At 39.6% G+C, this 27198-nt stretch overlaps 2 protein-coding genes and 1 long non-coding RNA gene across 5 annotated transcripts; 2 read left to right on the plus strand and 1 right to left on the minus strand.

Annotated features, from left to right (window-relative positions):
• mthfsd (methenyltetrahydrofolate synthetase domain containing) lies at window positions 1-8831 on the plus strand. 2 transcript variants are annotated; one of them, XM_078249985.1, is made up of 8 exons: window positions 1-138; window positions 489-592; window positions 1684-1797; window positions 2335-2448; window positions 2568-2658; window positions 4814-4926; window positions 6332-6457; window positions 8024-8831. In XM_078249985.1, exons 1-8 carry the CDS (start codon window positions 111-113, stop codon window positions 8747-8749), a joined length of 1416 nt encoding a protein of 471 aa, XP_078106111.1. In that variant the 5' UTR covers window positions 1-110; the 3' UTR covers window positions 8750-8831. The 2 variants fall into 2 exon arrangements, with proteins under 2 accessions (XP_078106111.1, XP_078106104.1); XM_078249978.1 differs by lacking the exon at window positions 1684-1797 and adding an exon at window positions 1859-1972 and having other exon boundaries at window positions 4-138.
• Window positions 8832-12407: 3576 nt separating this feature from the next.
• On the minus strand, window positions 12408-15965 carry foxf1 (forkhead box F1). Its single transcript, XM_078249998.1, has 2 exons — window positions 14679-15965; window positions 12408-13472 (listed from the first exon to the last, which is right to left on the minus strand). The coding sequence occupies exons 1-2, from the start codon at window positions 15655-15657 to the stop codon at window positions 13309-13311; spliced, it is 1143 nt and encodes a 380-aa protein (XP_078106124.1). The 5' UTR covers window positions 15658-15965; the 3' UTR covers window positions 12408-13308.
• Window positions 15966-16053: 88 nt separating this feature from the next.
• Window positions 16054-26956, plus strand: LOC144517830 (uncharacterized). Of its 2 annotated transcripts, XR_013501967.1 has the most exons (4): window positions 16054-16865; window positions 17592-17701; window positions 22511-22706; window positions 25427-26956. It is a non-coding gene; the product is annotated as an uncharacterized LOC144517830 (long non-coding RNA). The 2 variants fall into 2 exon arrangements; XR_013501968.1 differs by lacking the exon at window positions 17592-17701.
• The last annotated feature ends 242 nt before the right edge of the window (window positions 26957-27198 follow it).

A 27198-nucleotide genomic window follows, 5' to 3' on the forward strand; every position in this document is an offset into this window, starting at 1 on the left:
AAGCAGCTGTTCCATCAGTGTTATGTTACCGAGCTCACGTGTAAGGCTTTGCTCCGTGTAGTGTAACTGAGTGTCGTAGCAGAGACTAATTTGTATCACCAAAACCCACAATGCAGCCTGTTATAGAAATAAATCCGGGTAGGTTGAATGTTTGTGGCGTTTCTTATGTCGTTAAAAATGAATGTCGATTCATGCTAATGTATAGCGTTTGTAAATGTTTGGCTAATGCTGCGTCGTCTTGCTTAGCTAGCTATTTGGTGAGGTTGTTATAAAGCCTGATCCGTTGTAGCAGATACTAAATTATATCCCGAAATAACACAATAGAACATGTTATAGAAGTTACTTCGGTTCAATCTTAGTGACTTTTGTTTTGAGGCTATAAATAAACGCCAACTCATGCTAATATAGCCATTGTAAATGTTTGGCTAATGCTAGCGTTTACTTCAATTTGAGTCGGTCATAAAAGCCTGTGTCATTTTCTCTTCCAGAAGCGACGAAATGGGACATTCGTGAGAAAGTTTGGGACTACATCGAAGAAAATAATCTGGCCAATTTCCCCAGGCCTGTTCACAACAGAATCCCAAATTTCAAGGTAGGTTAACGCAATTTAACTGACAAACACAGTGTTGCTATGAAACTAGCAGTTCCTAAACAGTTAACTCAGATATACAGTGGCATTACTGTCAACATTGTTGCGAAGGCTGGTATCTGCTTATCTCATACTTAACTGTATTTTGCATGGGGGGCACGTGTATATAGGACAGTACATTCCGTGGTAGTATGTATTACAAATATGAGTCCAAACACTTCTCTCACACACACACACACACACACACACAGAGAGCTATATAATTGGACAAAAACAATAGGTTATGCAATTACATAGTAAACGCTATTGTGATCAATCACTCCTAGACCATTAAGCTAAATATGAATGTATAAATATAAAGCTCAGTTTCATAATTAAAGCAAATATAATTATTGAACAAAGTAATCTTTTACTGAACAGGTATGTAAATGAACACAAGGCTCTGTTATGTTCCATATGTTGCGAAAGTAAATATGTGTAGATAATGTCTTTTTAGTATTATAAAGCAGGTCAGGGTGATGTATAAATACTGTGAAAATATTAAAATGCTCAATCCACAGAGAAATGTACACAGCCCGTATTCAGAAACGGTGGCTTTAAAAGAACCGTCACGTCTTTTGTATGGTTGTGATGTCACAACTATACATATCCACATCTGCACGCTGTGAGTCTCTGTGCTCTCATTGCAGTGAGGCCAATGGAAGACATGAAAACACTGACCAATTGGAGCAGACTGAGCTTTCTTTTCTTTTTTTGGGGGGGGGGGGGCTTAAAGAGACAGAGTGGGAATACAGGTATATTCAGACTGACAGAGTGAGGAAAATGTTTTTTTTTTTTAAACACTAAAGAATGTAAACATGTTATAGTAGAAACCCAAAATAGAAGTATGAATCTGAAAATGAGATCATACACTCACATTTTTTTAGGAAGTAAATGCCTGTATGGGTAAAATCAATGCTACAGTAATGACACCAGGGTATGTGGTTTTCACAGCAGCTCTTGACTGACATTCTTGAATTTTTAATGATTATTGGTGTCCTGTCTGCTTCAATGCTCTTTTGTGTACTTACTACTACTGTGTACTTACTGACCAGGGTGCAATTCAAGCATGCAACAGGATTTCAGACCTGTGGGAGTTTAAGTCCAGCCAGACAGTCAAAGTAAACCCAGACAGACCCCAGCTGCAGACGCGTTTTGTCACTCTGGAAGTAAGTTGACTCTGAAAAAAACAACTGCTGTCAGCTTGTACTCTCCTCTCCTCTCAACCAGGGTGCTTTCACAGCCTGTGTCAAGGTGTCTGAACTGCTGGTGTTCACCCAGGCCACAGAGGTGAAGGTGGATCCTGATAAACCTCTGGAAGGTGCCCGGCTGGCAGTGCTAGAGGTAGCACTTCACTATGGAAACACACACATGGAACCTCATTTTGTATAACCGACATTTGTTTTACAAATTGTGTTAGAAATTCAGAAGAATTATTTAAGAGGAATGATTACAAATCCTTTTTTAGACTCCATAACTTGCTAAAGAAGTATGTAAGTTTCTGTATTACATCCTCTGGTTCCCTTCTTGAAGTGACATTTCATGCACATCATTGCTTTGCATCTACTGAATTTGAATGTACATATTTATTTTCACCATCACTCACTGATCCCCCTCCCCCACCCCCCCCAAATCCAGTATTAATCTACTTATCATAAAATAACTGTAAATGTCTGTTTGCTAATTTTTGGGATAATCTTTCGCAGGCGCAGAAAAAATTATTGGTCCCTACTCCTCGTCTTCGTACCGGCCTTTTCAATAATATCACTCCTCCCCAGGGGGCCAGCAAAGAACAGCTACGCATATGCTCTTCCTCTCAGGTTTCAACTTTCTGATGTTACATATTTGTCATGAACATTTTAACACGGAATCTTACTATGATTCATTAACCTATTCCTATTTTATCTTCTCTGCCTGTCTTCTGAACCTCTTCCTTCAGGGTGTGAAAGACTTCAGTGTGCCCGTTGACCTGGATACGAAGGTGAAGGTAGACCTGGTGGTGGTCGGCTCTGTGGCGGTGTCAGAGAAAGGTGACCCAACAATTTACCTCCTCACCATACCAGTTCAATTAAATACCGGGAGCCTAAAGAAATTGCAAATGTGCTTCACTAACAGATGGCCAATTAGTATAAACTCATGCCTAATAATGTATCGATGTATTTATGGATATAGTATGGTAAATCAAAAGTGTTGTGAGCCAAAGACCAATTTCCCCATACGGACAGTAAAGTCAAATTTAACCGAGACCGGGCCCCTGTACTACGAAGCAAGATTTGGCGTTAACGAGGTAACTTCAGGTTCAACCCAGGGTTTTGTGTATCACAACGGTGGATCACTTGTTACCGGGTTAAATCGCCGTGGTAACTTATGCTGAACACCTAACCTGCTCGGGAGCAGGTTATGTTGGAGATTAGAGATCAACCGGTGTAAAAGCACCGCCTACTGACCAATCAATACTCGATTGATAACATCGTCACCATTCTTAGAAGATCAGGTGGAGCTCGGTGCGCAGAGAGAGAGGGGTGCGCTCATAAAAGTCAAGACACCGACAACCCCGTTAACATTCCCTGATGGGTATTTTTATGAAAGAAATATATTTTCAGCGGAGGGAATTACGTATAGGCTATTTGTCGGCTTCTTGAGCCGTGTGTTGCCAATGCGCACATCGGTTTGAATTATGTTTTTATATTTTATTTTCTCTCACGATCGCTTCCCACTGCCAGGGTTGCAACTGAAATAACAGGCTAAAGCAACGACAGTTTATTGAAAGCAAAAGTGCAATTGTGGTCAGATCTTGTGCCGGATTGCTGGGGAAGTGACATTGATAAGCGTTGTGATTTACGCATTTACAGTGTTGGCTATTTTTTGCCAGCTTTCCTTCCTGTTTTAGGAAGCAGCTACTGTTTTGCCTGTAAAACCGTGTCTTCTGGGCAGAATTATAGTTTGCTCTATTTTATGTAAAATATGCGGCTCTGGTAGATGTTTGTGATTGGCCCTGCTGCGCAAACACCGCCTCTTTTTATGTGAACGCGCGTGTTGCTGTATTGGGAAACCCTGGGTTGTTTGAACTAGTTGTTAACCACCGTCGTGACACAGTTTATGCGGGACCGCGGTTGTTATGTTAGGTGAAGCCGGGTAACTGAAATCAATCCAAGGCATGTTGATCTTGATTCGTAGTACAGGCCTCAGAACAAGACCAGATTAAAACACACGCCTCACCCATAAATAAACAGTAGTTAAAGCCACATGTGTGGCCGGTGTTGTTGCTGATTTAGATAACTTACAAATTATTCATTTTAGTTTAAGTACTAATGACTGGTTAGACTCTATGAGCAGCAAAATCATTAGTATTTTATTCCATCCAATACTTATGTATTGTGCAAAGTAGGCGCAGCAGAATTTGACTGTGACTGAAGACTCTGTCTGTTATTAGATACTGACTCTGCTAACCCAGTACTTGGAAGATGATAAATGATATCCTATAGTGGTTGTTTACTACACTGTTGAAAATGACAGGAGACTGAAAGGACCTTAAGACATTAAATATTGCGATGTGATCAGTTAATGTGTTTCTAGCCCATTTGAGACACCAGGACACCCTGTCAGGGAGATGTGAAGAAGAATAGAAACGGGAATGGGGGCAGATGAGCATAATCAGATCCATTTTGCTCCTTGTGGGTTCTGCTGTGCTCTGCCCTCCATGTAAATTGTCCCATCACTCACAATACATTTCAATCCTCATTTTCAAAATGCCTGAGATAAGTGATGCAGTGCTGCGGTGAAACAGACATGTTTATCATAATGCGTGTACAGTACTTCCAAATGGCTCTAAGTGTACCACTCCACATGGTTCTCATTACGCGTTTGTTGCACAGGGGTCATCCATGCTCCTATCAGTCTAGTTATTTTTATGAATTGAAAACATTACTACAGCCGCTCTCAACGTATCATTGTGTTCTAATTCAGTGCAGTTTTTAGATTAAAATCTGTTTTTTCCAGTATTGGGGGGGAAAAACAATGAATATGATGCAGGTGCTGTTTTTTTCTGACCGTATACGCAAGGTGGATCTGTGACATAGTCCAACCAAGAAATTGCTACACTGGAGATTAATGTAGACTGTTATTCTTTGTATCACATTTGGCAGAACTTGCCTTTTAAAAAGGTTCTCCTGTCTTCTCCTGCAGGCTTACGAATTGGAAAAGGAGAGGGCTTTGCTGACTTGGAGTATGGCATGATGGCCTTAATGGGAGCTGTCGATGAGTCTACTGTGGTGGTTACTGTTGTCCATGACTGTCAGGTTAGTTTCCTTTTTCATCAGAGTTCTGAATATGTTGTGTCATGGAACTTTTATTATTTTCTTTATCTTGTCCAGTACAGGTGAAATCAAGGCCGGCGGTAGCTAGGGGCAGGGGTGGGCTCAGCCCACCCAAATGTGTGTCTTGCCCACCCAATCAAAAGTTAAGAAAATGTGTTCAGCCAATGGAAGAAATAGCACAGAAAATACCAGTACTGTTTCTAACTTCTGATTGGGTGGGCAGCCTACAGCCCGCCTCCAAAGTCGCCCACCGCCCACCCGTCTTCTCGTCGTGTTCAGGCACAATCACACACAGCTCTGAAGCAGACCCATCCGTCCACTGTCTCTGTAAAAATAGAGGTGAGCAGCGCGGCTTCCGTGGTCAGTGTAGCAGCTTCAGTTGATTATAATGAACGCACTCTGCTGCGGGCATACTGCGGCAGACGTGTCGCTCCATGTATTTCTACCATAGTTTTCCACCTCCTTTTTAAGAAGAGCAGCATACAGCCACTTTGTTAAAATTTGTCTCATCCAAAGTCTGAAACAGGGCTCTGTGTCTGTCAGACCGGCGGTCTGAATGAGATATCAGCAGAGCAATAACATTGTGACTTCATTCTCATTTAATTATAGCTATCCTCATAATATTTATATTTATTAAAATATGACTATTCTCCAAATTTCCGAGAACACGGATGGGATAAGTTTGTTTTGAATGTGCACATTTTGCAGAAATATTTCTGAAACGCATATGAGCTATGAAAATGTAGGTGGTTATAAATGAATTAAATTATAATTAAAATTGACATGAACAGGTGCAACATGCACATTTAGAGAAATTACTTCCTCAAACAAAAGACACAAAAAGAAGGGAATAGTATATCGTGCCTACATGTGTGTTTACTCAGCAGGGATAACATTAAATAAGAAAAGTTGATCTACAGGAGAATACATATTTGAAAGCAATACAGACTGCCTGAGAGCCTTAGTGCATTATATTCCTTTATTTATGTAAAGGAAACACGGGTGACAATTCAAAATATAACGACAATCCACTATAAATTAGAGGGAAAAAAACCACCAGAATGCAGGAAATGAAGTGTTTAATGCTCAAGATTTCCTCGGGGAGGACCCACAGATCATTGTATATAGTTTTTTGATTCATCAGTTTGCATTGTAGTGTGTAAAATGTCAAGAATGGCAAATGCCTGACCCAAATTGTGAATGTCTTTAATTTACACCACTGTGAGTACATGCATATTTCAGAAGTTGTATCTAGCAACAAACTTGAAAATATGATTTAAACCAATTTCCTTCTCTCGATTCATAAAATTGTGATTAAAAATGTCTGTTCAAATGCATGATTACTGACCTGTTGTTTTGGTGCTAATAGAGATATTTGTGCTTTCAGGTGATGGACATTCCAGAGGAGTTAAAAGAAAGTCATGACCTGACTGTGGACTACATCCTCACACCCACCAGAGTCATTAAAACAGATTGCCAGATCCCCAAACCACAGGGAATCATCTGGACTAAGGTAAATCAAAAGAACGTCTCTGAACTGTCTAGTGCTACAATAAGTCCACAATACATGCATATTGTATGTCAGACTTTCAGGTTTAATTGCTTTTAATGTTGTTTTAAAAAATATTGTATCACGAAAAATGGGAGAAGGATTTAAAAAACAAACACTACAACCATTCCAATAAAAGCAACCCATCAGTGATTCAGTCCTTCTGTGAATGGATCAGTCTTACAAATAATTTAATGAGAAACGGTATGGAGGCATTGCAGCCTACGTCGGTGATTATATTATTGACTTCAATAATGTTTGTTTGGCATACATGATGTAATGGTTTAACCAGTTGATGAGATGTAAAATATTATAATCTTTACAGAATCAGAACCTGTTGTACTGCATTTTAAGCACTCGGGTTTAAATTACACAAAAATATCACTCTTCTATCAGACAATATGCATCTGGGTTACATTTGAACAGTTAACATTTTTAATGATAAAATGTATCGTAGTTAACATATTTTTGTGTTGGACATTTAAAATGAAAGGTGTTACAGACAGCAGCTCATTTTGTTTATAAAGTATGTTATTGGACAGCTGTTGTCCAATTGTGCTGTCAAGTTTTGGCTGTAACCTTCTTGCACACTTACAAATCTTTGACTCTTTAACTGGAACAGATAAAAGCTTATTGAACAGAGATGCTCTGTCCTTAGCCCCTAACAAAATATTTAGCCTCTCTGCTTAGCGACACTGCCCTCTAATGGACGTGTAATGACACGACGCCTCATCAGAGGACTCCCATATTCATTGTGCTTCTGTATGCATTTCATTTCTCTCATTAATCACATTATTATTCTTTTTGTCTTTCTGTTCAGTCTATTAATCAATACTATGAGTTAGCATTTTAGTTTTTATATGCACTGCATATACAGTGTATATACTCCTAGACACATAGTAACCTATAAACACAAAAGACTGAACAATTTGAGTATAATTTTCAAATTGCACTTTATCTTCTGTCTATATTTAAATTTCACTGGCAGAGAGATGTTAAGTGTTTTTCCACCTGATAATTTCTTTAATTAGACATGATGGGAGAGTTTTTCCTAACGTGTGGAGAGTTTGTGTGTAACCTCTGGGCTCCTTAAGACACGCATGTAAGTAAACAGGACCCAGTGACCTCACTGGCAGGAAGGCCATGTCTGATCATCAAAGGCTCCTCTGCCCAGCCAGCTTGGCTCTGCAAGGGCAGGGGAATGACGGGTCAAACAGGCCAGTGTAAAAACAATGGCCCCGTATATCCTTTACAGGACTGGTCTGTATCAAAGGCTGCCAAGACACTTACAGGCCCAACAAATCAAGAGAGCAGTCTTTATTTTTAACTGCTTGGGAACTGAAGAGTCCTGCTGCTAGAAAGATAGTTGTATTTCTATAGCATAATTTGTCAACTTTTGCTTGGTTATTAATTTAACTCATCCGTAGGTATATAGTGCAATAGCTCAGAGGGCCACTTGTTTGGTGTGTGTGTGGGTGTGGGACACCCTTCCCTTTTTCAGCCTTATTGAGCCAGTTTTTGTGTCTTCAGCTGGACACAGAAAAGCTGGAGAAGATCCCCGTCCTGAAGAAGCTGCGTGCTCTGGAGGAAGAGGCTGGAAAGGATGTAACACTGGGGGCGGCGCCCGTTGCACCAGAGCCTGGTCTGCAGACCGGTCAACCCAAAAGGCAAACCAGACGGAGGCCAAGGCAGAAGATGCAGCAGGATGATGAGGGAGAATCCAAACCGGAGAAAATAGAGTCGGAACAGAAAGCTAGACAGTGGCGCCCAACTAGAGTGAGGAAAGAAAGCCGAGGAGATGGTGAGGAAGGTAATGGGAGAGGAAAGGGGAAAAGAGGAGAGAACATAAAGGAGAAGGGCCCAGAGGAGGGTGGAGGTGAAGTCATGTCTCAACGTAAGCTCCCTCTGAGTGTGACCACAGTTTACCTTGGGGGAATCCCTGCTGGGCTGCGTGTTAGTGAGCTGAAAACTGCCCTCAGAGAGAGGGAGGCCACCCCACTGAGGCTCACCTGGCAGGGAGCTCAACACAGGGCCTTCCTGGACTACATCGACCCCCAGACTGCAGAGCGGGCCCTGGAGGCTCTGCAGGATCTCAGTCTGAATGGTCACAGTCTGCAGGCTGAGATGGCCAAGAGCCAGCGCGGAGGCAAGAGGTCCGGACAGTCCAATCGGAGACCGAGACCACCAACGGCTCCGATATCTAAGACTGCACCACCAGATACTGAGAGTGACACCAATGAAAAGACTGAGCAGTAATAGCAATAAGCAATACTCAGCCAAGTCAAGTATTCAATGTGGAGCAACCTTAAATGCCTTAAGAAGACATCTATGTTTTTGGATTTATTACAAGAGGACACAAGTTATTTGAACCGTAGACATCTAAATTGACTGCTAAAGCTAATGAGTTTAAGAAAACAGAACATAATATGCAATTCTTGAATCAAAAAGCATTTAACTAGAAAGGTATTTTGTACATAACCATTTCACAATACTTAACCAAACACCTATGTGCCTTGTTTTTCACACGCACCTCCTGGTCTGTGTCCCTTCAGTCCTTGAAGGTGCTTTTTTTGAGTAGTTCTAGAGATGAACTACGGTTATTTTTTTTTAACTATAGACTCTATCCAGTCTTATTTGTTAAAATGCAAATGTAGGATAAATTGTTGTGAAGTATTCAGTACATTGTATTTCCACAACCAGTCATCAGTATTACCTTCTCCTTTCAGACCCGTTTTGTCTGCATCTTCTCAAAAACATTTAACTAAGGCCGTAGGCCAAAGATGGCGCCTCAATGTGGTAATTTATACAATCCTGATTATTCCTGAGCCCGTAAGCCAACTAGTAAAACTAAAAATTCCTTGGTCTACCATTTATATATCCATATAGACCACATCAGTGTTTGACTACACAGATTTTCACTTTTTTTTTTTTTTTTAACCACCTCTCCAAATGTCATCCAATATTCACAAAATATGTAATATTTGAATGACATAATAGCATTATTCTTTTCCTATTCAATTGCCAAATTGCATAATGTACCGTTGCAACCAAATTTAGAAGTTAACATATTAGTATATTGTTATGCCATTTTGATTACATACTACAGCAACAATATGCATTTAATATAGCCATAATTTAGTCTTGGTGATTCAAACTTCATTGAAAATGTACATAGTTCATTCTTGCACATAATCCAGGATTTAGGTATTCTCTAAAAAAAATAGTGTATTTTGACTAGATGTAGAGGAAATTTAAAAACATCTAAACCTATTTCATTTAAAAACAAATTTAGATTTTTATTTAGCCTTGTTGGAGCTATGCCTTTTTTTTGTTTATTAAAGAGAATTTTTTTTTGGGGGGGGCTTTTCCCTTTATTTGATAGTGACGGTGGATAGACAGGAAAGGTGGGAGAGAGATTAGGAATGACACGCAGCAAAGGGCCACGGATCAGACTCGAATCCGGGCCGTTGCAAAGGATTCAGCCTACGTGGGGTGCACGCTCTTACTGGGTGAGCTAGATGTCCCTCGGAGCTATGCTTTTTGATTTCTAATTGCTTTAATTTTTTTCTCCAAAATATTTTGGAAATAGTGATATTTGTACCTTTTTTGTTAATAGAAATGACACACTAATGGCATTGTGTTTGGTTAGGCCAGTTTGAGTATGATGCCAGCCTCACCATTTAACGGTTAAGAGATGCTGTAATGCCTGGCAGAACTGTTCTAGTGTTAATGTTTCCGTTTGTAACACGTTATAACAGTATTTACTAAAGCATTTGACTGTACTGTTTCCAGCTAAGTCTCTTTTTGCTTTAATAAACTGCAATATCTTACTTTGATTTTTGACATATTTGAACGGTGATCTTAAATTCTTAAATTACAATTCACACTGTTTATGCCGCATTTAGGAAATTGCACTTATTGCACATTTGAGATCAATCTTTGAAAACCCCAACTCCTACACTGTTGTATTCCAGTTTTAACAAAGCCCGATACCCCTCAAACTATCCTTACAGATAACAGATTGTTCTACTGAAGAGGCAGTAATTACAGTAAACTTAAGACCTCTCAGACCAATGAGCTCACCCAAATACGAAACACATAATTAAAATAGTTTTATCTATTTCAAGCAGACTTTGGATTATGCATCCAGTTAGTGTTTTCTTGATTGGTAACCCATCATATAGGGTGACGATTCATTGTTGCCTTGTTTTGGTAATGGCTCTATCTGCAGTAGAGAGCAAGAGATTAACTCAAACTGAAATACTAAGAGTATTAAACACACAAGACACTCATCAGCACCCAATAACCCGTATCTTGTGCCCTGTAATGTTTAAATGTCGTTCTGTCTGCACAGACATTACTTGGTAACTGATCACTCGGGTCAGTCAGCAGTGCCAGACAAGTGCCCCGTTTTCACTGAAGGCTTGATTGTATTGAAACACAAGCACACATCATGTCTGTCTGCACAGAGCAGGCCTTAGGCTTTTTATGGAGCTGTCACCCCCAGGCCTAGTGAGGGAACAGCTGTGGAGCCCCATCTCACTCCCTCAGTACCGCCAGAGCGCTGAACCTCGGCAAATGTCATCAGTTTGATAATGCGCTGTTGAGCCTGCTATCCCTGTGCTCGATGGCATGCTCATTTTACTGGGGTTCAGTCAGTGGTCATGCTGTGAGATTTCAATGCTACCCAAGTATTTAAAGACTGCGTGTTTACGACCTGAAGTACAGATGCATGTGTACACACGCGCCTCAACAGCATTACTGTAAAATTACCATGAAGACCTTTTAAATTAGTTACTTGATCTAACTATACAAGAGTAATTTGACTGAGTGTGGAACTATGTGGATGATCACAAAATAGATTGCTCCCCCCCCCATGTTTTTGTACATTAGGAACACCTGTTATTATTTTCAACACCACACAGTTCTCTGAAACTAAAATCATTTCAAGTCCTTAAATATCTACATTTTCTTATCTGGGCCAAATTAATATTACTTTAATTGCATTGCCAGTTCTACTAGCCAGTAAAACTAACCGTTATGAATTTTGCAACTTCTATAATCAACAAATTGATTTAGAACATTTTGGTAAATTGACTCAGTAATAGTAAAGAGTGTTTTAAGAGGAGAAACAAAGCTTAAACCTACACAGCATCCCTTCATATTGTATGTAAAACCCCTAAACTATTCAGCATAACAATACTTTGGGGGGAAAAAAATTGCTTTTGAGGGAAATGACTAAACCTACCAGAGCTTTTCACCCTGTAAGCAAACGCGGGTGAGATTTCAGCCTCTTGATTTGTTACGCCTTAATTGCTTTCTGCAGACACTTGTTACATAGAGGGCATAAAACAACTGTCCTTTAAAACCATTTATTTAAAATCTATAATCAATTAATCATTGTTTTGTGGAAAATCAGATTTGTTCATTTAATGTCAGCTTACAATAACAGGCATGACCTGCTCCTGCCAGATGAAAACAGACTGTTAGTTAAACTGTTCGACTTTGGCCTCAATCATGAACTGCATTATAACAAGACACCACTGTGATATTCCTGGAACATTTTTCTGTTGCGGTACTGTAGTACTAGTGTGGACCTTTTTATATGCATATTATGCTTTCTTTTTTTTTCTTCAGTATATGCATATTATGCTTTCATTTTTTTTTTCTTCAGTATCACCAAAGATTTAGTAGATTAAAGCCATGTGAACTCAGTTTACCCACATTTTTAGTTTGATTAATTAATGTGTGTTAGAAACCTATTATAAATATTGTGATGTTTAAAGAAAAAAGCAGACATTGCTCAACTCTTTAAATACTACTAATTTAGGGTTGATTGTGTAATAGTGATCACCAACATGAGATTTACCGTTTTGGTGGGATATTTGTAGTGTCCCCCAAAAATTGGCATGAATTTTTGTGGATTTAGGCTTAAACAGCCCAACCGATATATTTTATTTCTTACAAATGATTTGTTGTAATATAACCTAAAGATTAGCCCTCATTGATGGAACCTTGCTAATTTTCCTAACATTATATACGTATACAGTGCTGAAAGTAATGGTCTACATATATCTAACACAGACGACATAACAGTGCTTACAATATATCCTCAATTTCATTTTAAAACATAACAAGCGTTCTGACAAATATTGCCAATACAGAATATACCTCCTTGGCCAATTCGCCTGAAATTAAAATATGTAGGCCTACTGAATAAATAAAAAGATGCGCTAGGCTATTCAAAAAGTGCCTTCATCGTTTTTACAAAGTATATATGGACATGTTTATGTGATGTCCATAATTGTTCATTTAAAAATTCAACGCTGGTATGAAAGTCCAAAAAAGAAAAAAAGAGCCTCAGTCTAACTTGTCAAAGGAAATAAAAGTATGTATAAACTTCAGACGGGGAAAATTGACGTGTGCATTTTTACATTGGCCTACTTAAACAAGAATAAACATTAAAGTGTGACGTGGTAGTCATCCGCTCTGCAGGACTAAGTACCAGACAGCAGCAGGGTTTCATATACCCAGTCTTTACCCCGCTGGTCGATGTTGATGGCATGAAAAAGTTTGTATTATTATTATTATGTTGTTGCTTTGTGATTGGCCTGTCTCCGTGTCTTTGTTGCAGTGTGAAACCGTACAGAAAAGTAGTCCGGTCTACTTGAAGCAGTGAGCGCTCTCCATGGGCCGGGGCATGCCTTTATGTCTCTCAGTGGTTATTTACTCGTTTGTTCTCATTTCAGTTTACTCTGCTGCATGGCTCAAGTCTGTGACACCGTCCTCTGGTCTGCAGGTTGTCCGTGGGGGCATCACATAACGCAGGGCTTGATGTCCTGGTAGGAGACCTGTTGGTGGTGGTAGTACGAGCTGCTGCTCGGTGAGTGCATCGCTGAGGACGTCATGGCGTTGAACGAGAAGACGAACTCCTTCCGGTCACACATGCTTGGAGACTGGGAATGGTACCGAGGAATACCTGCGAAGAGCATTTAAAAATATAGATTTAAAAACGATGAAAATATGTAACTTTGCAAGTACGTTTAATGAGTCTTTGACCATTTCTAAGAATAGTGTTTGAGGCTCTGAAAAAAACATCTAGAAACAAAAGAATGATTACAACTGTTATATAAATACTTTCTGTCGGCTTTAATTGTCAATTATCAATGATGGACATATCCTCTTAGAGGCAAAAGTAGGCTGTAATAGAAAGTATATAATTATCATATATTAAAAAATAAATGTTAATTTAAATGGAATATCTATCCTAACACTGATGTTTTTCCACATCTGTCCTACCACATTTTGTTTTGTGAAAGGAAGCCAATCGAACCTTTAAAGATAAATAATTATATATATATGTATTTTTTATTTTTATTTTTTTAAATAAAGATACATTCTATAGGCTACTTAATTTGTAGAGGACATATATAGAGCTATAGTTTCTAATTTTGCTAACCCTATTCCTCACAGACTGAGTCAATTTAGCAAGCGCGATTAAGATTGTCAAAAGTGGAGGCGGGCTTGCAGGGCTAATTGACAGTGGCCCTTTGCACGCCAGTCCCGGAGGACTCAGAGCCTCGGGGCAAGGCAGGCTGGTCCCGACCGCGCTTGTTTTTCTTACCCAGAGATTGGCACGACTCTAAACCGTCCCGGCAGACTCTTTTTTTTATTTTATTTTTTTTATTTTATCACTTCCAGAAACTGGAACCGTGCGAGTTTTAAACCCCTGATAGCTGGGTTTTATTTGAGTGGTCTGTTTCAATTGGAGCAGGACAGTAATGAAGCTTTCATTTTCGTGGGAGGAAATACGTGGTTTCTTTTAGTTGCATCATTTTCCTTAATGGGCTGTCTTGATTTGAATTATTCTTCCGTTTTGTACAATAGAGATAAAAGCTGGGTGTATTGACAGCAAAATAAACTCATTCTAATAAAGTAACGCGAGGCTATTCAATATTTCCATTACGCCCAGTTTGGCATAAGACCATAAAAATCCGTGACCCATGCGTAGGCTATTGTTTAGACCGTCTGGTAATTAAAATTAAAAGTTTGGCATTTCTAAATATTCCTGCATCATATTTCTTCCTAAGATCTACTTCTCCCCACTTGTTTTCTTTATAAAAGGATACAGTTTCAAACATGTTAGTTTTTTTTTTTTTAAGTAGATACATTCTATTGAGCTTACCTTGTAAATCTGTAGTACTGTGCCCGTTCTGGTGCAGGTAAGATTGGTCTAGTGAATGTGTGGGCAAGCTTGGCTGCAGCGAGTTTGCCCCTGGATTACAAGGAGACAGAGGCTGCTGCTTTATGTAGGAGGCCCCGTTATTCAGCGATGCCGAGGGGGCCGGAGCCCACGCCGAGGCTGAGCTCGAGTAGACGGGGTGAGGCTCCATGACTCCTCCGCTGGTGAGCAGAGGGGAGGCGGAATTGTCGTGGTGGGGGTAATCACTGCCAGTGGATCCTGTACAACTTCCCATGTAGGAATGTCCACCGTTGGTCGACAAGTGTGACATGGTGTGCCCGGACAGACCCATCCCGTCCATGTTACCTGACAAGTGTCCATTCATCATCCCAATCCCACTGTCCAGAGACAAGCTGTTGGGCGGACAGGATAGGCCCCCGCCGCTCCCCTGGAAGTTGTAGGACTCGGGGATATGGTTGAATCCCAGGCCGTTCATCATGCTGTACATAGGCTTCAGCGCCTGGCACTTGCGCCTAAAACCCCTGGGTCTCCTTCTAAAGGAGCCTTCCTCAAACATAAACTCACTAGCCGGGTCGATAGTCCAGTAGTGGCCCTTCCCTGGCCGGCCGAGGCCCTTGGGCAGCTTAATGAAGCACTCGTTCAGAGACAAGTTGTGACGCACGGAGTTCTTCCATCCCTGGTATGAGCCCCTGAAAAACGGGAAGCGGCTCTGCAGGAATTGGTATATTTCACTGAGCGTCAGGCGCTTGGTTGGAGAGCTCTGGATAGCCATTACTATTAAAGCAATGTATGAATAGGGGGGCTTCTCTGGTCTCCGGATCCCTGCGTTTGTCTTTTTGGTTTTCGTAGTGGAGGAGGCGGTTTCCATCACCGCCGTCTGTCCGTGCGGCTTCTCCGGGGCAGACATCGGGCTGCTCTGGGCAGGAGTCTGCGCTGGGGGCTGCTGGACCTCTGCCGTCATTAGTTAAATTTAGTCTTCGAGATGGCAAACGAAAAAGGTTGCTTTCCACCTTTCCAGCTATAAACACTACAAAGTTGAATACTAATTCGCTGACATAAAGAGCAAAAAAAGTAACCGTATAGGCAAATTGTAGACAAACTATACGCACGAGCCAAAGACGAGACTGTCTTCTTAACTCTGACTTCTTCCTTTTGATTCAGTTCAGCAGCAGTCTGAAGCCGTACCGCCTTGTACGCAGCGTCCGAAATGGGATAAGGAGTAGAACAGGAGCCGCTTTCCACTTCAGTTGGTGTGTTGTCTTGCGTCCGAGGAGCTCACTTTTTACTTATCTGTTGCCATCAGCGCATTGGAAGCTGGATGTCTTGGCCATCCTAATGTTAAGACCCGCCCAGTTCCCTCCTACTCCAGTGGTGGGCTTAAGCATGCACATCTGTGTGCGTTCACTTTTCAGGGAAATGTTTTTTTTTCCCTTCTTTACATTGAAATAGGGAATATATATCTCGTATAGCCTGTACGTTACACAATGGAGCGACATTTAAATGGTTTATTGGTATTATATGATCACACACTGATAGTAACTACACTGGCTGGGGCCTTAAGATAGCCTACAAATGTTGCCTGTTTTTTTAAATATTATTTTATTTAAATTTTTATTTTAACACTAAATATTGATGATAGTGATATAAATTGTGTAGATTCATAAGCCTGCAGTGCAAACAGTATCTCTCCATTTCAGGCCACATGTTTGATGCACCAGCACGGTACATAGGTCATGTCTCTATTATTATTAAACTAAATATTAAAAAAAAAAACATTTTTAGTGTATGAAAATTATTTACCAGAGAACATAACCTTCTTATTCAAAACCACCCATCTGATTTCTGTAAAAGATAGACAGGAACATGGGCAGGATGTTTATACAGCAAAATGTAAACATTTTCCCTGGCCTTCTTTAAATAAAAAATCAAGCAAAAGACCCGTTAGATCAGCTAATACTCAATCTGATGCGATATGCCCGTCTGTTCGCGGCGTCCTGTGTAGATGTTGGACGTTTTTGCACATGAATATTGTTTGTGTAATGCAGTCATAATATTTACGCAGGGACGCAGGAGGAGTGAGGTGGAAGCTCTGCCGAGCTGTGAGCACAGAAACTCGGACGGGGACTTCGAGATCGACTCTTGCAGGCATTTTATTATCCAGGGATAAAGGTAAAGTGGATTTTACACTTTTCAGTCAGAATATCACCACCAACAACTGTGGCCGGTTTAATTTAGTGCCGCAATCGATCTTTAGTATGTTTTATGTGACATGATAGTGTATAGGATAATTAGAAAAACGAAGCCTAAATTATGCCTCCAGCCTTTTGCTTTAACTGAGTTGTAATTCACTCAGAAGAAGATGCGCACTAGTTTGTTTCAGCCTATTTGTTGTGTTTCCAAAGTCGGAATGCTTAATTTTAGTTCTTGATACTGCCTTTTCCACAGCTGTGAGCGAGGGCTACTGAAAGACGATCACTCCATAACCTAAAACAGTTGACAGTAGATTGCTTATTGTTCCCTGGAGATCTCGATAGCTGCAGCCTGCAACCTCTCCATGGGTTCAGTTAGTTGAGCTTGTTGTGCTTCTGTTCTCTGCCGGCATTAGTGTTTCTAGTGGAGGCTTATGACTGTTAGTTTTGACGCAGTGGAAAATAACACCGGAGAGAAAATAGTGGATAAACATGTTTGCCTTGTGCGTAAAACCTGAAAATGTTTGGAGACTGTGTTCCCTGTGCGTAAAGGTCACCAGTAGCTCTTATACGATTTTTTTTCCTGTAAAATAACGAGGCAGCATGTTCACAAGTTGAATTTGAGAAAACATTTAAATCAAATGTCGATGTTTAACTCACATATCCAATGGTTAATTGATGTCCGGTCCTTTTTTTTTTGTTTCAGGCGAGAAAACAATTAATTGTCAAATTCTCATTGTCAACCCAAAGGTGACAGACGTGCCACTGTTAGTTTTTGCTGTTGCAGGGGACATTTAAAGCCATGGATAAATGAATGTAAGTATTGTTTTAACCGGTGCCTGCTCGGCCACTCGCCTGGGGTGAGGGCCACACATTTATCAGGGTAGCGGACCACCCAGCGCGCACCAGGGGCAGGCGCGCTCCCGTCCTCTCTCTGCCCACTGCATTTAATTACCGCTGATGACTTCATTCCATTAGGGCGCTCTTTTTTTCCCCTCACACGCTCATTCGCCCCATGTCATGTTATTCTTTCTTTGTTAAATATCGGCCTATATATATATAATATATATTTTATTTCTTTATTTTTTTATTTTTTATCTTGCATGTTAATCCAAAGCCAGTGATGTTTACGCAAACCATCAGTGTTGGATGGTGATGCGCTACTCCCCCACTGCATTCTTCTTTCACCAATAAAAAGCTCCAGAATCCGTTATTTTGTATTACCTGTAAGATACTATTGAAGTTTAATGTTCAATAATGGAAATACAATAATTGACCGGTAATACATATCATCATAACAGCATGTATGTACCCTACTGCTGTATGTATGTGTTTTTAGAATATGGGATTGGAGAATATTTTACAGGTAATTTTAACGTATTTTATATTTTTTATATATATTTTATATATAAGGATACTTTCTGTAACAGCGTCAGTGGCCGATTGGGTTCGTCATTACTGAGGCTTGCGTCCCGAGGTCAGAGATTCCCTTTTGCTTCATCGCAGACGAAGTAATGCTCTTTTCCATGACGTCCCATCTTGAAATATTTGACAGTGCTGCATCCTCAGGAATGCTTGGCCACTTAGGGGTAGGTACACCGCAGAGTGCACAGTCCTGACAGGCCTTCCGGACTGTCTTACCGTTATTTAGTGCACTGAAACCAAATTTGGACCCCTCAAAATCACACTGTTGCAAAGTTGTGCAGAAATGAACACACGGCCTATATGGTTTCTTATTGGTTACATTCTTCCGTCAGTCAACTCTTGTACAATGGCGCACTACATCAACAAGCCAACAAATATCATTTAGGCCTTGTTCTCGTACAACCTAAGGATATTGTCAGACAGAATACTTTAATATTTACAGTACATTCAGTTTTGTCTTCTAGCACTTCTTTGAGACTTAGTTTAATCATTGCACATTCAAATCTTGATATTAGAGACGGTGTTCTTGACACTACAAGGCTACATTGTGCTACACCATGTGAGCAAGTCACGACACGGTTAACTTCCAAAAATATTGCTTATTCATACCAATTAGGTAAATACACCCGGCGGATTATAGATCCAGCAGCTGCAGCTCTCCTCGGAGGGCCGCAGAAGGTCACCGAGAGGCTGCAGATACTTTAAGGACAGTGCGTCAGAGTGATCGATCAACTGGCCGTAAACTCATCCGACTTGAACTTGAATCAGGTTCAAAGCAACACTTAGCCTATATATGAAAATATGGTTATAGAAGGGCAAACAACTTTCCTAAATGAAATGTTTAACTTCTTCATAGTGCACCTATTTGATGTCGTGTCAAAAACTGTTGTCTTGAACTTATATAGAGAGAAAAATGAATTCTTTTTTTTTAAATAGGTCTATTATTCCTAATTAGTGAATATATATATATATATATATATATATATATATATATATATATATATATATATATATATATATAATCCCCATAAAGGTAAAACAGTTGAAATTCAATAACAGCGGGTTTTACAAATTACAAATATTAGTCAGAGGGCCTGATAATGGTTTTTCAGTTTAATACCAGAATTATATTTTTTTTGTTAATGACATATAGCCTAGATTTCTTCAATTTCAGTTATTCCATGTTCTCATGTTATAGAAGTAGTGTGAAGAACAAACATGTAAATAATATAGGCCTTGGTAAGCTGTAACAGTGCGTTTTTTTTAAATAAACCTGTTTATCTCGTCTTTATATTACAAGGACTCTTTAAAAAAAAAAATAATAATTATATATATATATGATTATTTTTATAATGAAACTATTATGCTTATGAAATGATTTTATTGCACATTTTCAGTGTATATAAGACCTTTTACTGCCTCCGACTTTTTGTCAAACAAATAATTGATATATCCTAATTGGTTGGCTCTGCCTCAGTGTCGCCTGCAGTTCACTTAGCATTGTCGCTTTAATTGAAAACAGTGTAATGTCGAGGTGGGTACCCCCTCATCACTTTCCCTGCGCTGTAGGTGGCCGTGTATATTTTCGTTTAAGTGGTGTTTATGTGAACGAGAAAGGACGGGATTGCTAGCAGACCGCTGATTGCGCGCATTGCGTCTCTACATGGATTTGAAGTGTATTTGATGGGCACCACCCTCTCCGGTAATCAGCTGCAGCAGAAGTGCGCGCGATGACTTTTTAATTTTCCTGGGAGATATCTGCTCCTTGCCCTGTTGTGTGTGTGAGAATGGGCAAAGGAAAGTAGTCCCTTGGTACATCATCCTTTACAGAATAGATCGATTAATGAAATGTTTGTGTTACTTTTCACAACAGTTGCACAGCGATGTCAATGCTCGCTATGGAGACAGGCCTATGGGAGCAAACATCCGCACTGCTGAAGTGTCCTTGGGCATGGCACTGAGCCCAAACCTATATGGCATTGCGGACACTGCAGTCTGACTTTATAGTTTAAACGAAATATCAATTCATATTTCAAATCCGTGCGTCGCGTTGCAGTTGTTACAGTCTGATGGGAATTGTAAGGCGTTTATTAATCTGATAACACATTTAGTTCACTGCTGTTATCCTTCGTCGCATTTCATGTTAAAAACAGAGGTTATGTCTTAATAATTTAACACATAGCCTAGAATAACGGACTTTATAATGTAGAGTGGCCGATAACAACTATATCCATATTTTAGACTACTTTTTCCTAAACCTATTTGGACTGCGGGGTTACACATCTAATAATCCTTTTATACATTATAGTACATGTATTATTATTATTATGATATTTAGTATCATTGTTAGTGTAATAACTAAATAGTTCTGTTCTGTTATTTATCATTGGCTGGTGGCATGCACGTCACAGCTGTCTGCTGCACCTGCAGCAACAGATACGCAGCTATCAATTGCACACTTCAGCTATGATTCATAATTGAAAGTCGTTGATGCTGTTTGGATATTGCGGACCTTAATGAAATTGTTGCATCGTTGCACGTTGAACTTGAATATTAGTAATTTAATTGAATATGTAATTATAGCCTAGAGCGTGAAATTCGTCATTTAAACCTATTTCAAACCTCATTAGGATGTTCCATAGCAGAGGCAATAAACCAATCAGTGTGCTAAACTTTAGGTCATCTATTTCGTTGTTTGGATCCTGGCTCATGCAGCATTCGACACAAAGTATTTACTTTTTGTTCAAAACGGCTAACGCTCTGCAGATAGGGAGCTCATTATGGCGAAATACATGAGTCACTGGTAGAAACGTTATTGTGAGATCCCCGGCCTACTCACTAAAACTTCACATCGCCTTTCCGCAACAGTCCCTGGTGTGCTATATCGTCAAATAAAAGATAGCAGTCCCTTTCAGACAATGATGAAAGAATAAAGGCATAGGCTATGTCAAATTCTTTCTGGTTTATGTTGTGATCATAGGCAGCACCACATAATTTGACATGAAGGACAGCAGTGGGGAGGATTTGGCAGGTCCAGAGGTTTTACACATTCCAAACTGTCCAAATGTGGTTAGCGCTTGCAGAAGAAATGTTCTATAATTTCCAATACCTGTTCGTAGCAAGTTGGCATTCCAGCAAGTTGACAAGCTGTTTTCTGTGTGAAACTGGACAAAACACACAAAGCATAAAGAACATTTTTTTTTTTAAAACAACGAAAATATGAGCATATTTTACAACTTCGAGGTTAGACTTCAAGGTTTAAAGCATGAAAAAAAAAAAGATTGTGTGTTCATGTAGCTGTAATGTCTGGTTGATAGACAGTTTGTCTTATGCATTCATTCTCAATTTATACAGCAACAGTATATGAATGATATAGATTAATAGATCAGAAATTGTTTACCAATATTCCTGACTATTTTAAAGTTGTAAAAGGAAATTGGTGCTTGGGGATTTTTAGGATGTTTGGTTTATTGATAACATCTAAGATATTTATAAATATATATATATATATATATATATAATATATATTAGACTTCAGACACCAGGGGCACAATGATAAAATCTAACTTATTTCCATTATTGTCCCCAGTGTTTGGTCATCAAAGTTAATTATATAGACACCAAGTAATTTTGACTAAATACTATATTCCCTACAGTTTTAGTTTTCACTCACTGTTGTGTTTGTGTGTGGTCTTCAAATCTGTTTTGATCTGAATGTGTATAAGTAAAATATTGGATGTTTTAATTTAAAAGCAAACGTTTAATTTTTAATTTAATATTGGGTATATCAAAGACACTCTCAGACTGCTGAATAATTGCGTTACTGATGTTTTAAGGGATGACTTTTCATTATTTCTAATCTCTTTGATTTTATAATTCCCTGATAACATATTCATCAACTAAATACTGCTTTTTAAATCTAATACAGGTTTCAGTTATTATAAACTCATAAACATAATTATAATTTAAAATATTTGTTGCATGTTGAGTTAAAGCAGCCAGGATTTCTGCTCACTTCCAGTGTAATTACAGCTGTAGTACTCAAGTACTGATAAATTAATATGGATTAAAAAACAATATTGTGCATTCCTAGCCAGTTTTTTTATTTTCAGAAGTCCAGTGAAAACACATTCAAATGTTCCACTAAATGCTTCATACACCGCTTCACTGCTCCTCTCTGCTCTACTGTGGCCTTTCTAGGAAGATTCAGTCCCACACAGTGAATGGGAGCCTGTTTGGTGCCCCACCCTTCAGCCTACACCTCCCAGGGCCGCTCCACCATGGTCTGTCTGATGCAGGGAGAGACATCAATAATAAGAGCTGAAGCAGAAACCACAATGGAGAACACAAAAGAGAGAGGGAGGGCAGACACAGGCCACAACCGGCTCTGCTGCAGGTTAGCTCCTTTGCTACAGCCTTAATGGCAGTTTGATGGGTGCACATGGGGAGACATGGGTTTATACGTATGTGTTTACATGCGCGTTTACATAATATCTATGGTGTTTACGTACAGCCCACTTATTCTTTTTTTTCTTTACTCTGAAGGGGGATTTTCCTGTGGCAAGCTGCTTCGGAAAAAGCAATTAAGAATTCCCAAACAGTACACCACAATGGGAGATATCATTTGTGCAATGTGTGTTCCATGTCCCTCACAGGTTTTTGTCTGGAGTGGCTTGGCTATTTTTAATCTGTGCACAACCGAACCCACCTACAGACAAACCACAAATTGAATGAAGGGGAGGGGAATGAGTGGACATAGTAATTGCCTATTGTGAAGCTCAAACTCCTCTGTTCTGCCATAAACAGCTTTGGTACTTCACAACTTGATACCCAGTGCTCCAGTCGGTTTGAAATTAGGGCATATCCTCATTGTCTGTGGGAACCCAAAGCCAGGCAGTGGTTGGAATCAGTCAGGAATGCTTTGGGATGGTAACTGGATTCAGTTGTAATACCCGACTATCCACAGTGGAACCCTGGGGTGGGAAAAAGGCAGAGAGCATTTCCTGAGTGGAGGGGGGTCCCAGCGAAGCATCACACGCATGGGCATCATGTGACAGTGATCCTGCCAGGTTTTAGCCTATGATCCCAAGTGAAGAAAGGAGTGGAGAAGGAGTACAGCTGTGTGGGAGGTGTGGTGGGTGCTTTAGGCAGTGCCAGGGAAAGGACAGGACAGGGAGAGGCACAAATACTGTAGCTGTTACAAAGCAACCTGTTGAAGAAAAGGGGGAAGTCAAAAGTATCTGTCTCACAACATTTGAATGTATTCCTGAAGTAGCTAGGGATACACTGAAAGTTGTTTGAAATCGACTATGCTGTTTGTTTTTCACATTTTTTCCTTCTTCTGACATTTATACTCTGCATATAATCAAATTAGAACCTTCCCTTCAAAACAATAAAAAAAATAAAATAAAAAAGGTGTAAACTGTGTCTCAATAAACTCTGTATCTGATAATGCTCTGGGGGGGAAATAGAGGAAAAACAACAGGAGATTTTAACAGCTGGAAAATAGTTACATTGGGTCATTTTGTGCATTTTTTTGTGCAAGTGTCTGTGATTTTTTTTTTAAATGTAGAAAGCTCTCTCAGCCAATTTGCATGGACCTTTAACTTCAGTTCATCAGTTTTCATCTAATATCAACTTCAATAGCATCAGGTCATGAGGTAAAATTAACACCTGTGCAACATCAGCGGAGTTTTACCTGGCACAGCATACCTTATCTGATTAAAACCGATGAAAAGTTATTGAGGATGACCCACGTTTAATGTCTGAATGTAGAACTTAAAGCCATCTACAATTCCGTGTTATTGGCATGTAGCTTATTTGTTGGATTTTTGGAAAACCTGCATCATTAAAAGTCATGCTGCTTGGGCCACTAGCAGTTTTTGTTCACACTGTGCACACACGAATCACCTGGATTACTTACTGAAGAGAAAATCTTCAGCAGTGTGTTTGATGTCTGTGTGTTTTGATTTGACAGTTATGAGTCTGAAAATCAAGTGACAGTAAAAATAAACAAATATTACTGCCAAAATTAGCATGCTGTTTGTATCTTTTCAGAGCACATTATCTGCTCCTATTCGTATTGATTAACATCCTTTGTAAATATGTATCTTATAAACTTTCTGTCTGAAAAAGGGATACTCATTGCACTTGATTGCAATTAACTAGTAATTTCAACAGAGCAATTTAGTGAAAAGTATTGTGAAGAAGTTTTGTTTGTAATAATACTATTGTTTGTTTACTACGACTACCTACTAACTGTAGGAGGACTAATGTTGGTAAGAGTGTGTTTTTATATCCCTCCACCTGTTATTCTGTACACGTGCATATGTATGTCCATGGCTGACTCATGTGTACATGCTGAATATTAAAATATTGGAAACTGTGTCTTTACCTTTTGGTTTTGTGTGCCTGCAATGGCTGTGTATGGCTGCATGTGTTCATGTATCAGTGCATATGAGGATGTTGCTGACTAGATATTTGTGTCCAGAGTGACTGGTGCTGGCAGCCAGACGTTGCTCCCTTTGGCTTGTGTAAATGTTGTGACGATCTTGGGAGGAATCTTACCCTATAGTTGTCAAGGGGCTTTTTATTTCCACCTGCTACTGGCCTCTTTCCGTTGGTCTGCTCTATAACAATGGTAGTGGGAAAGCTGTGGAGTGCGAAGTGATTGATGTTGGACCGTATTTGGCCCTTCTTCAGATTGGGGCCTGAAAGGAAGTGGCTTTCCCTCCCTTCCACCCCGACTACCCTGCAATAACGGGGGCGCGAGAGGGCAAAGTGCTGATCAGAGCTTTCTTAGACATCCAATTTTAACTAACTAACCCTAACTAAGTGCCAATCGTAAACAAGGTTTCAACAGTTAAAAATCAATTTGCCACTAGAAGAAACAGAATGAAGTTAATTGATGCCACACAATTGATCCCCTCCATCTTGTCTTCAACCATCACTCTTTTTCTTGTCCTGTCTGGGTTGAAAAGAGATACAGGCTCATCACAACTGCATTCTTTCCATTTCACTGAAGAGCAGCATGGCAAAAAAGGTAATCTATCACCCAAACTGTCTGTCCTTTTCTCTCCCTATTTCAAACTGTGTTTCTCTTTATCCTTCCTCCAGGCTGGAGTGGGCAGGCGTGCGGCTTTGGCCACAGGAAGCTGTGAATTCTTTGGAGAATGGAAGATGTCTTATGGAGAGACATGCTGGCCTCCACCCACCCACTCACCACCCCAAAATGACACCTGACCCCTTCATGTGTTTATATCAGACCATGGAAGTGAGAAATAGTGATGAGTCACTCTGGCTGTGTGTTTACACTCCGGAGTCACGCAAGGAAGGAAATCAGCCACGGTCTGCTAAAAGTGGCGAGGTGAGAGAGAATAGCTGCAGTCCCCCAGCGCTGCAGTGATTTACCTCTCAGAGCCACAATATATTTCACGTCATCTCTGCTGCAAAGACTTTAGGCCAACAGAAAACAGCAACATTAGCAGCGCTTTGGACTGTACTCTGATTGCCACAAGGGCCAAAAGAAGAGGGCGTTACTGAGGATAGGTGTTTGTGCATACATATACTGTGTATTCAGTCTTATTAGACACACAATGTCGATGACGTCCAGTTGCTTTCTAATTAAGGCAGGTAAAATGTCATAGAATGAAAACCTGTATCTCCACACATCCTAGAAAAACAAGGTTTTCATCTTGATGACCATACATTTCACTATATAATTAATCTTGAAATGTTTTCAGAAACCTTTTTTTTCTCAGCTACAAGGAGAGGATCCAATTGCTCAATTTAATGTAAAAATGAAAATCTCTAAAACTGGAATGATATGTATCCTACCTATTCAGATTTTCTTTATTATAATTGATATATTTAATTGATAACAAGATTTAAAAAAAAAACTTGTGGTTATGATTTCCTGCAAAAAAACAAGTAATCCAACAATTGAAGCCCCTAACTAAACAACATGATTATGCAGCACATGATATTTTGTCTGACATTGTGCGTGTCACATATATCCCAGGTTATTTTATATAATTATCCTAATAGTGTATGTTATGATGTAAAAAAGTGGATTTTATGAAAGCAAGCCAGCAATAATCACCCCTAATGATTTCAATGAAATCTGTGTTTGTGTAAAAGATTTCATAAAAATACCAAATACATGAAAGTTGATAGAAATCCCAAATCATAAGTAATTTTAATGGCTTAGACTGAAACAAAACAGACTTGTTAGATTTTGAACGGAAATCATATTAAGAGATAGATGTGACATTTTATATTGACAATAACTGATGTGCCTTACAGGTTAATGTATACTTTATGGATTCAAAAATAAAATTTTTGAATCCATAAATCAATTCATCAATTTTCTCATTGTATTATAAAATGTGTTTATGATATACCGGTATGTGTGATCTTAGAGTGCTGTATGAACAACACTGGGCACGTATTGCTTTGTGCTCTAAAGGACTTTATGTGCAATGTACTGTAAGGTGTGTTTACTGTGGCTACGACCAGTGTTTCAACCATAGTGTCATTGTTTTCCTCCACACTGAGCGACTTTAGAGTTTAGATTGCACAACTGTTGTTTTCAAGAGACGGCTGTAGTTACTGCAGTTGTGCTCTGTAAATAAAAGTGACACTTCATTTCTTTTCATCATTTCATTGGTGTAAGTAACTTCATTGCTGACTGTAGCGAGTATCCTGTTGCACACCCCCATACACACCGCCACAATGAGAGAGTCAGCAGCTCTTATTTTGGCTGATCGCTCCTGAATTGTAAGTCCTGTCAGGGCCTTTGATTGATCGTTGTGTTTATCACCATATTATTAAGTAATCAGGCTTCACCACAGCTGGGCCTGAAGCTCCTTAATTCCAGCTAAAGCACA

This window comes from Sander vitreus, chromosome 1 (genome assembly GCF_031162955.1).
Source record: "Sander vitreus isolate 19-12246 chromosome 1, sanVit1, whole genome shotgun sequence".
NCBI lineage: Eukaryota > Metazoa > Chordata > Actinopteri > Perciformes > Percidae > Sander > Sander vitreus.